This window comes from Lampris incognitus, chromosome 1 (genome assembly GCF_029633865.1).
Source record: "Lampris incognitus isolate fLamInc1 chromosome 1, fLamInc1.hap2, whole genome shotgun sequence".
NCBI lineage: Eukaryota > Metazoa > Chordata > Actinopteri > Lampriformes > Lampridae > Lampris > Lampris incognitus.
Window position 1 is genome coordinate 51,056,948 of NC_079211.1, and position 11,477 is coordinate 51,068,424.

The following is an 11,477-nucleotide window of genomic DNA, read 5'->3' on the forward strand; positions in this document are numbered from 1 at the left end:
ACACAAAGAGATGAATTAGCTGCTACTACCCCTCATGTAAAATGCTCGAATGTCAGTCAGCCACCTTCTTTATTAACAGCGGTTTATATAAAAATCCCTCCCAAGCAGGTTTGACATCATCTCCCAAGCGCAGAGGACCTCGCCAAGGTGTGTCAACACGATTATGTAATTTACCCTCGTTTAGACACTTAATCGTCCATCCATCCATTCTTTTAACTGCTTATCCTGCTCTCAGGGTCGCGGGGATGCTGGAGCCTATCCCAGCAGTCACTGGGCGGCAGGCGGGGAGAAACCCTGGACAGGACGCCAGACCATCACAGGAACCACACACACATACACACACAAACCCTTTCATTCCACAGCCAAGTCACCTGACCTACATGTCTTTGGACTGTGGGAGGAAACCGGAGTCCCCGGAGGAAACCCACGCAGACACGGGGACAACATGCAAACTCCACACAGAGGACGACCCGCGACAACCCACCAAGGCTGGACTACCCCGGGGCTCGAACCCAGGAGCTTCTTGATGTGAGGTGACTGCACTAACCACTGCTCCACCCTGCCGCCTAGACACTTAACCATCATTCCATATAAAGTTTTACCTTCCAAATTTAGAAAAGTATGACTTTTCTCATCTAAAAAAAGAATCAGCACGGTCATTAAAACTGGGATGAATACCTAAACAAGGAAAAGGATCATCTATACGAGGCACAACCAAACCGTTACTGTGTTCACTCAACATGAAGCATTCATGTCCAGTTGGACAGGGTTTCCAGCGTTCAAGCAGCTCGCTGATTATCCTCAGATTAAACTCCCAGACCAGCTACTACTTGTAAACTTCAGAGGGAGGGAGGGAGGGAGGGGGAGAGAGCGAGAGAAAGAGTCAGAGGGAACGCCACAGAGCGTTATAGAGCTGTACCACTGTGTTCCCAGGCTGAGGTCATGTTCCAGCACGGGGTGGAGAACAAGCCGGAGTCACTCAGCCCGCTATCATTCTGCAGCTTCTCCAGCTCTGCCTGTAGCCTGGATATGAGCGAGGGAGGGGGAAAAGGGATGGAGAAAAACATGGGGTGGGTGGGGTGAGGAAGCGGAGTGGAGAGGTGGGTTGGAAAAACGAGGAGCGACGACATATGTTCCAGAAGGACAAACAAAAACCGTTGTCTGTCGGCACGGCATGTAATTAAACAAAGCCTTAGTCCAGGAAAATATTACAGGGTACAAGCAACAAAAAAAAAAGAAAAAATAGGGGACAATTTTCATGGGTATGTTGTCCCTATCCACAGCTTAGTGGCACTGATTTGACATGCCACACTTGCCACAGATAATGCCAACATTTTACTGAGTCAAATTTCCATGTATGACATACTGGTGTCACTATTTTACTACTGATACCTAGTCAGCACACCGGTCTGACCCATTACTTTTACTGAACAAACGGATCTAGCTTATCTTTGGAGGCACTGGATAAACCTGATTAAAACATAATTGATGTCCCTCTAGCATATCAAATAGCTTCAACATGTGTGGAAAAAAAGCATAAAATCAATTTGTTTGGCAGGTTGTGTTCTTTCTTCTACACAATATCTAGCATAGGAAAATCCATACTCCCGTCCAGTCTCCCATATTAGATCTAAACATCCATCCATTTTCCGAACCGCTTATTCTGCTCTCAGGGTCGCGGGGATGCTGGAGCCTATCCCAGCAGTCATTGGGTGGCAGGCGGGGAGACAAACTGGACAGGCCGCCAGACTATCATGCAGGGCCAACACACATTCATACCTAGGGACAACTTAGTATGGCCAATTCACCTGGCCTACATGTCTTTGGACTGTGGGAGGAAACCGGAGCACCCGGATAAAACCCATGCAGACACAGGGAGAACATGCAAACTCCACACAGAGGACGACCTGGGACGACCCACCAAGGTTGGACTACCCCGGGGCTCGAACCCAGCACCTTCTTGCTGTGAGGCGACCGCGCTAACCCCTGCGCCAGTGTGCTGCCCCTAGATCTAAACATTTTGTTTAAAAATAATGACATATCACCGTGTTAAACTGAAGTTCAATGAGTTCAACTGCAAGACTTTACTGACCATCATGGGAATAGGTTTTACGGCTTACACCGTTCATGATTGCGTTAAAATAAAAATAAAAAATACCAGACAGATTTTAAAAAACACCAGACAGATTTTAATGGAACATCAGAGGAGTACTTTCTCTTATAAAAAGAAACGCCTCTCATTTCTCCTGCGCTGACCTTTTAACCTCCTGGGTGAGGTTGTGTGCAAGGGTGCGTGCGGTGTCCAGCTGGCCCTCTAGCGAACACACTTGGGCCTGCCTGGTCTGCAGCTCCAGGGACACACGCTGTAGCGCACTCACGCCTGCCCGGGCCTCCTCGCGGACCCCCTGAAGCTCCCTCTGCATTGCCTGGACCTCCCCACGCGCCTCCTCATACTGGGGGGAAAGACAGATGAGTAAAGAAAAGGGCAGTGATGAAATTAGCATGTAGCATCTTTAAAAACAATTAATGTAGGAGGCGTAAGTCCACTTAGCTTGATCCCCATAAAGAGCCCCCAGTTATCCATCCATCCATCCATTATCTTAACCGCTTATCCTGCTCTCAGGGTCGCGGGGATGCTGGAGCCTATCCCAGCAGTCATTGGGTGGCAGGCGGGGAGACACCCTGGACAGGCTGCCAGGCCATCACAGGGCCAACACACACACACACACCTGACCTACATGTCTTTGGACTGTGGGAGGAAACCGGAGCCCCCAGAGGAAACCCACGCAGACACAGGGAGAACATGCAAACTCCACACAGAGGACGACCCAGGGTTGACCCACCAAGGTTGGCCTACCCCGGGGCTTGAACCCAGGACCTTCTTGCTGTGAGGCGACCGCGCTAACCACCACACCAGCCCCCAGCAGTGAAACAAAACAATTAAACAGAAGGGAAATGAACATCCAAAATATGATAAATAAGTGATACTTGTCATATTCAATTGTGTCACAAACGCTGCTACAAATGCTCATGTACCTTACCAGCTAGTAGGATCTGAGGTAAACCAGTTCCAAACGTGGCACCGGCAGTCTTAAAACAACAACAAACTGCTTAAGTCATGCACCATGCAACATACATGACTTGGTGTCTATTTTCATTCTGATGGTAGCTCGAGCTGGATGTTAAACTTAAGATAAAAAATAAGGGCTTGATAGTAGGGCTGGGCAACAATTCAATATCATAATTTATCATCTTTCAATGGTATTATATTGGGGTAAAATTCTGATTTTGTCACATCAGGTTACTTAATTTTGCAGTCTAAATTAATGATAGTCTATTATAAAAGGTACTTCAGCCTGAACGATAGGTACGCCACTCTCAAAATGGCGTTAAAAAAAAGTGCTCAACGCGCCTCGTGTGTGAAATGAATGGGACCAATTGGGGAATTTCGCAAGATCACAAACCACATCGCAATTTTAGGGAATTATCTTTCTATATTTCATTTTTATAAAGACTGTGTCCATACTAGATTGAAATGTATCAAAGGCATATCGCACATTTTTAGAAAATGGAGCTCATTATCTTCTTCCAAGAGTGACGTCATTGCATCACACGTGTATGTATTGAAACAATGGATTCGATTGCATCTTGTTCAAACAGCATGGCCAATCGCTGCCGTTTAGCCTCCTGGCAAAGAAACTGGGTTCTAAAACTAAAAAAGGTATTGGGTTGAGGCTGAGGTGGCGTTATTTATTAATGGAAGTTGACAGTATGCAAACATACAACCTTCCAGAATCTGGAGAAGAAAAAAAAATCACGGTTGTCGAGCCACATAATCAATTTTTAGCCACATCTCTGCCTTATCTCACCCCCCATTCATGTAGAAGGTGCTCGCAAATGAAGAAGAATGGCAAAGCTAGCAAGTGGTAGGGATTTTCAAGTAAACCTTCTCTGCAATTTACCTCACAAAACAAGGTCCAATATATTTGAGGGTGTATCATTTGAAAACTAGGTTCGGTTTGACATTATACTTTACATGACCCAACTGTTCCATGTGATGAACCTCAGTTTGATTCTTAAACATGGAATTTTTTTCAGAAGTAATCAGAAATCATCATTTACTGCTTGTTCTGTGCCGCAGTAGTGCAGTATAGAGAGGGTGTTATGTGCACCATGCTTGTTTATATATTTTGTTCTTATTTCTATTTCTTATTTTATCTTTTATTTCTATTTGTTTCTATTTTCTTGTTAGTTTTTTTTTCTTACTGGAGCGCGAGTGTCTGTAATAGAACCCAATTTCCCCTCGGGATGAAAAAAGTATTCTGATCTGATCTGATCATATCTCTATGTCGTGTAAACATTCCCAATGATAATTGCGATATTTTTAATACCTCCCAGCACTACTCAGTAGTGGGGTTACCTGGATCACAGGCTATGAACTAAAATCTCACCCCCAAAACTTCACTGTGCAAAACAAATACCTCAGCAACATCATTAAAACCAGAGAAAAAGTCTGAATAAATGCATATTTTTACATACAAAAAAGTCAGAATTTTAGAAGATAGCTCGGACAATTCAGACAGAGAGAGACACTACTACTAGAGACAGAGTGTGTCCTTTTCTACCTTTAGAGTCTGTTTGTCAAGGGCCGCCTGCGTATTGTCCAGCTGCAGCTGTCTCTGCCGACTCTCTCTGGAGAATCTCTCATGCTGGACCTGTAGCTCCTTCACCTTCTGTAGAACCCGGCCAGAGAGCCCCACCGTCCAGTCCTCCTCGGCCCAGCTCATCTCACTCTGCCCAGACCTGGTTAGATCCACAACCACACCTCACTGAGCCCTCCTGGGAGGCGTGGGACCTGAATGCGGGCAAATTTTAGCTGTGACTTTTGAATCCGTAGCAACCACCAACAATCTATTCTACAAAGAAATTACGCATCTTAAAAAAAGTGGTAGATAAAATCTGGAATCTGCAAAACTAGATAAAAAATAAAGTTCCATACTGTGTTCTGGGCCAACAGAGCCAGAGACTATGACTGAAGCCACAGCTGGCTTGTAGCAGCCAAAACCAGGCAGGTTTAGTAAGATGCGAGCAGGTGTTTAGATTATGTCCGCTGTAAAAAAAAGAATGTAGCCCCTTATCACACCAGTTTAAGTGTGCTTCATTCAGCTGTGTTCGACTGCAATCTTTCTACAGCTGTCTGTGAATATGTTGGTTGCTAAGGCTTTGGTCCCTAGGGGAGAGACTGGTAGTTACTGCTGTGCAGCTGTGACTCATCCATCCATCCATTATCCCAACCGCTTATCCTGCTCTCAGGGTCGCAGGGATGCTGGAGCCTATCACAGCAGTCACTGGGCGGCAGGCGGGGAGACACCCTGGACAGGCCGCCAGGCCATCACACAGGGCTGACAGACACGCGCGCGCGCGCGCACGCACACACACACACACCTAGGGACAAGTTAGAATGGCCGATTCACCTGACCTACATGTCTTTGGACTGTAGGAGGAAACCGGAGCTCCCGGAGGAAACCCACACAGACATGGAAAGAACGTGCAAACTCCACACAGAGGATGACCCGGGATGACCCCCAAAGTCGGGCTACCCCGGGGCTCGAACCCAAAACCTTCTTGCTGTGAGGCGACCGCGCTAACCACTGCGCCACTGTGCCGCCAGCTGTGACTCAATGCTTTCCAAAACTAGATTTTCTTGCTTGTTTCCAAAAGCACTTCGCGCTGAAAATAGCAACAACAAAAAATTTCCAATCCCAATTCCCACGCGCGCGCGCGCGCGCGCGCGCACACACACACACACACACACACACACACACACACACACACACACACACACACACAGACACCTGCTGGAATACATGGAATACACCTCAATGTTTCAAGATCACTTGGTTCTGATATGTTCCCTCCGGTCTATGAACAGTTCAGCTTCCAGCATCATGTACAGATGGACATACAAGCTGAAACGCACACAGATGAGATATGTTTTTAAGAATGCTGGAATGAAGAACAGCCTGATTGCAAAATGATAACTTGAATAATCACTTGGATGTAGATGCTGAATCAGGTTTTGACGTATATTCTAGCCTCAAGGCAGTGAAGTAACATAAGCTAGCTCTTCTAGAGAGCAACTATTGAGTTTCTGTCATTGTTTATTATTGTGGTTGCAGGCGAGGTTGGACTGGACCCTGGCCCGCTGCAGGGGAGGTTGGACTGGACCCTGGCCCGCTGCAGGGGAGGTCGGACTGGACCCTAGCCCGCTGCGGGAGAGGTTAGACTGGACCCTGGCCCGCTGCAGGGGAAGTTGGACTGGACCCTAGCCCGCTGCGGGGGAGGTTGGACTGGACCCTGGCCCGCTGCGGGGGAGGTTGGACCCTGGCTTGTGTAGTCAACGACCGTGATCACGCGGAGCGCAAGTATGGCAAATGACAACAGCAAAGCGGAAATAGTAATTATCAGTTGAATTTAACGGTAGACTGGAGGCAGGCTGGCCCCCACCTTCCTCCCCCTCCTCCAGACGGCGGGGTAAAGTTAGGGCACTTGTCGGCGGTGCTGTGCTTAGCAGCGAGCAGCGGCGTTATAGCTGTAATGCTAGAAGCTAGCCCCCGGCACCGGGGAACGTTCACTTACCGAACCGGTTAAAAAGGGCGGCGGGGGGGGGGTCGTCCCTCAAACAGCAGAACTATCCAACGACAAGCGGGGAGTAGCAACCGTAAACACGGCGCGGAAATGCGGCGTCGCCTATTAACTGCCGGGCGGCTGGTCTGGACCAGGTTTAAAGTCCGTCCGGCGGTCTTCCGGCGGTCTTCCCCGTTGAGCAGCGGGAATACCGCGGGTCTCGTGCAAAGCCCGGCACGCCGACCGTAGTCGCTGTGGCACGAGGCGGAGCGGGAGCCGGTGACGTCACAGGGGGGGGGCGGATGTCTAGGAAGGTTTGGCGCGGGCCGTGAGGCGAACCCGTGATGACCTCTAGTGACGACCGAGGCTATAGACCAGTGTTTCTCAACCGGGGGTCCGCGGACCCCTAGTGGTCCGTGGTGTAATTGCAAGGGGTCCGTGAAAATAAAATATCTTTTAAAAAAAGATCCTATTGTGGAGTTAGAAAACAACGAGACAGGAGACGTGAGAGTAGACGTAGTCGAGGTAGTTTACTAGCTCCAACTTTGCATGTCATACATTCGACAACGACACTGAACTCTGTACCGGAAGCGGAAGTGCATTATCTCTTAGGTGAATGTCTCTAGTTATATAGATGTGGGTCACCACACAGGCCCCCCCAGAATTCACCTACACAAAACAATGCAAAACAGCAAAAGCGCAAGTCATGAACATAAAAATAGACTCTACAACAGAACAGTCAATGACATAGCGCAAAGTCACGGGGAAAAAAAGTGACGAGTCGGGGGGCGGACCCTGCGGCCATAACGGCTGCGCTTCACAGGAGGGGAAACAGATGGGGCCGAAACCCGGGCCATAGGCGGGGCCGAAGCAGGAACAGAGGCAGGTGCCGGGGCCGACCTAGGAGGGCGTCCCCGCCGCGGGGGTAGGGCCAATTGCATTGGCTCCCCAATGTCCAAGTGAGCGGGCTTGAGACGGTCTATAGCGACCCGCTCCGGCCTGCCCCCCATGTCCACCACAAAGTTCTTATCCCCCGTCTCCAGGACGCGGAAGGACCCGTCGTATGGGGGCTGCAGCGGGGACCGATGGCTGTCGTGCCTAATGAAGACGTACCTCGCCGATGGCAGATCCTTGGGGACGTAGGACCGGGGGAGGCAGTGTTGAGACATCGGAACGGGAGCGAAGGCACCGGCAGCGCTCCGGGACGCACTGAGGTGAGAGGCGGCCGACCAGGGAGCCGTAGCATCCGGAAGAAACTCCCCCGGAACTCGCAGGGGCTGGCCATACACCAGCTCAGCGGAGGAGGTCTGGAGGTCTTCCTTCGGGGCCGAACGCAGGCCGAGCATGACCCATGGGAGCCGGTCCATCCAGTCGCAGCCAGTGAGGCTTGCCCGCAGAGCGGCTTTCATGTCCCGATGGAACCGCTCACAAAGTCCGTTGCTCTGCGGGTTGTACGCCGTAGTGCGGTGGATCTTCATCCCCAGGTGCTCAGCGACCGCCGTCCAGAGCTCCGAGGTAAACTGGGAGCCCCGGTCGCTCGTGATGTCACCCGGTGTGCCGAAACGGGCCACCCAGCAGCCGATGAACGCCCGTGCTACCTCTGCTGCCGTCGTGGAGGACAAGGGAATAGCCTCTGGCCACCTGGTGGCCCTGTCCACAATAGTGAGGAGGAACGTATAACCACGGGAGGGGGGCAGGGGACCCACCAGGTCAACATTGACGTGGTCAAACCGCCTCTCTGGAACCACAAACGGTGCCAAAGGGGCCTTGGTATGGCGGTGCACCTTGGCGCGTTGGCACGCCACACACAAGCCGGCCCAGGCTCTAACATCCTTACGGAGCCCAGGCCAAACAAACTTGACGCTCACCAGCTTGATCGAGGCCTTCACTCCCGGGTGGGAAAGGCCGTGGACGGTGTCGAAAACTCGGCGCCGCCAGGAAGTAGGCACCAGGGGGCGCGGTTGACCGGTGGAGATGTCACAGAGGAGGGTGGTGTTGGCCGCGTCGAACGTCACGTCCTCCAGCCGTAGCGCCGTAGGGGTCGACCGGTAGTCTTGAACGGTCGCGTCCTTGGCTTGGTCCGCTGCCATAGCGGCGTAGTCGAGTCCCAAGTGAACGGCGTTAACAACCGCCCGTGAAAGGCAGTCGGCGACGGAGTTATCCTTGCCCCACACGTGTTGTATGTCCGTGGTAAACTCGGAAACCGCCGCGAGATGGCGCTGCTGACGCCCAGACCACGGTTCTGAGGTTTTGGCCATACAGAACGTCAGCGGTTTGTGGTCCACGAAAGCGGTGAACTGTCGGCCCTCCAATAGGAACCTAAAGTGTCTGGTTGCGAGGAAGAGACCCAGTAGTTCCCTATCAAAGGTGCTGTATTCGCTCTCACGGAGTTGTTTACTGAAGAACGCCAACGGCTGCCAGCCCCCCCCCCACCCACTGCTCACACACGGCCCCCACGGCGTAGTCGGAGGCATCCGTTGTAAGGGCTATGGGGGCGGCAGGCGACGGGTGAGCTAGCAGCGCAGCGTTGGCCAGCGCGGTCTTGGCGGCCACAAAAGCCTCGTAGACCAGTCCAGCTCGTCCTTAGACTTCTTACCCCGCAGGGCCTCATACAGGGGACGCATGATGTGGGCGGCACGGGGCAGGAAACGGTTATAAAAGTTCACCATGCCCAGGAATTCCTGCAGCGACTGTACAGTGCGGGGGCGGGGGAACATGGTGACAGCCTCAACCCTGGCAGGGAGGGGAACGGCCCCCTGTGGAGTGATGTGGTGCCCGAGGAAGGTGATGGACGACTCCCCGAACTGACACTTAGCTGGGTTGATGATGAGGCCGTGTTCGCTGAGCCTGTCAAACAGCTGTCTGAGGTGCGTCATGTGTTCCTCCGCCGACGCGCTGGCCACGAGGATGTCGTCTAAGTACACAAACAAAAATGGCATGTCGCGGAGCACAGAATCCATAAGGCGCTGAAATGTCTGCGCCGCCCCTTTAAGGCCGAAAGGCATACGTAAAAACTCAAAGAGCCCAAAGGGTGTGATGACAGCCGTTTTTGGGACATCCAGTGGGTGGACCGGCACTTGGTGATACCCCCGCACTAAGTCGATTTTGGAATAGATGGCAGCGCCCGCCAGGTGGGTAGAGAAGTCTTGTATGTGTGGTATGGGGTACCGATCGGGGGTCGTGGCATTGTTTAGGCGACGGTAGTCCCCGCACGGGCGCCAACCCCTGTTGGCCTTAGTAACCATGTGAAGAGGGGAAGCCCACGGGCTGTCAGAACGGCGGACAATGCCGAGGCGCTCCATAGTCGAAAACTCCTCCCTGGCTATTGCGAGCTTGGCCGAGTCGAGGCGTCGGGCCCGGGCGTAAACTGGGGGGCCCACTGTGGTGATATGATGTTCCACGCCGTGCTTGGCCACCGCCGAGGAGAAGGTGGGTGTGGTGAGCTCGGGGAAATTTGCGAGCAGGCGTTGGTATGGATCTCCGGTGGAGAGTGTGTTAGCGAGGCACAGCGCTCCAGCGCCCCCAAGCGTGCAGGGGTATGACCCAAAAGAGACGGCATCAATCACGCGACAGTTTTTAACATCCACCAGCAGGTTGAAAGCACAGAGGAAATCCGCACCTAGGAGCGGGGTGGATACAGCAGCCATCACAAAGTCCCAGCCGAAACGTCGGCCGCCAAAACACACGTCCACATGTCTGATACCGTACGTCCGAATGGACGTGCCGTTGGCGGCGTCCATCTGGGGGCCGTGACTGTCGGTCATCGTGTCCACAGCTTGTGCTGGTAGTATGCTGCGTTGAGCGCCAGAGTCAACCAGCAGCCGCCGGCCCGACAAGGAGTCTCTGATGAACAACAGCTTGCAGTCACGGCCGGCGTCCATAGCCGTTAACGAGCGCCGGCCTTGGCGTTTCCCTGAACCCTGTAACTGCAGGGTTTGCGACACCGTTTTGCTTTTGCCCCAAACCTGGCATGGTAATAACAGAGCCCGTCGTCAGGTTGGCGGCGGGCTGTCACCGCAGCCGCGGTGTCCATATAGTCGTACACAGGTGGTGGTGGGGTAGCAGGGCATGCACAAACTGTTGCCGGTTGGCCAGGAAAACCCTGTCTGCTTCAGCAGCCAGAGAACGGTGGTCCTTGGAGGCGGCGAGAGGAGAACTGGCCAGTGCTGTGCGTACAGGTGCGGGCAGCTGCCTCAGAAAAATGTGTGTGAAAAGAAAGGCCGGATCAGCCGATCTCAGCACAGACAGCATTTTTTCCATTAACTCAGACGGTTTGCCATCGCCGAGGCCATTCGGGGACAGTAAACGCACTGTATTAGATACACAGCCTGGCCGTTGCTACGACGCCCAAGAGTTGCTGTGTGGTGGACTGTACTGTTAACAAGACAAACAACCCAAATATTGTTTTTTTTTGTGTTGCCTAAAAGGCGGAAGGAGGGAGAAAAACGATTGAAATGGCTCCAGGCGATCAGAAGGGAAGACAAGGATGGACAACTTTGGGGTCCTGACAGCAAACGTGTTTACGTCTGCGGTCTGCACTTCATCACTGGTAATGTTAGCTAGCTTAACTAGTAGCTAATAATAGGTGACGTCTATTCTACATTTTATAATAACCAAAATGTCAAGAGCCGGTGGCTATGTGGAATTCCACAGTTAGCTAAACCTGTCTGAATGGGATCACATTCTTCAAACCCACATGTATTTTTATCCAATAAAAGTCATAAAATGCCCCCCCCTGAATATTTGGTCATGTGCTCAATTTTGTTTATCTTTCCTAGAAACAAGGGGTTGTAGAGCCGAAGGAACGGAGAAGACCGTAGGTTCACACTTTAGCCGTGTAGGCAACTTTC

The 11,477-nt window shown here is 51.8% G+C and overlaps 1 protein-coding gene across 1 annotated transcript in view; it reads right to left on the minus strand.

Moving 5' to 3' along the window:
* si:dkeyp-115e12.6 (centromere protein F) overlaps positions 1–6,856 on the minus strand; it is a 24,267-nt gene extending 17,411 nt beyond the window's left edge. The window contains exons 1-4 of the mRNA XM_056277857.1: positions 6,640–6,856; positions 4,626–4,855; positions 2,257–2,453; positions 920–1,023 (exon numbers count right to left, since the gene is read on the minus strand). Coding sequence (XP_056133832.1) covers positions 920–1,023; positions 2,257–2,453; positions 4,626–4,787 — 463 coding nt within the window. The 5' untranslated portion in view covers positions 4,788–4,855; positions 6,640–6,856. The remainder of the gene's footprint in view (positions 1–919; positions 1,024–2,256; positions 2,454–4,625; positions 4,856–6,639) is intronic.
* Positions 6,857–11,477: the final 4,621 nt, after the last annotated feature.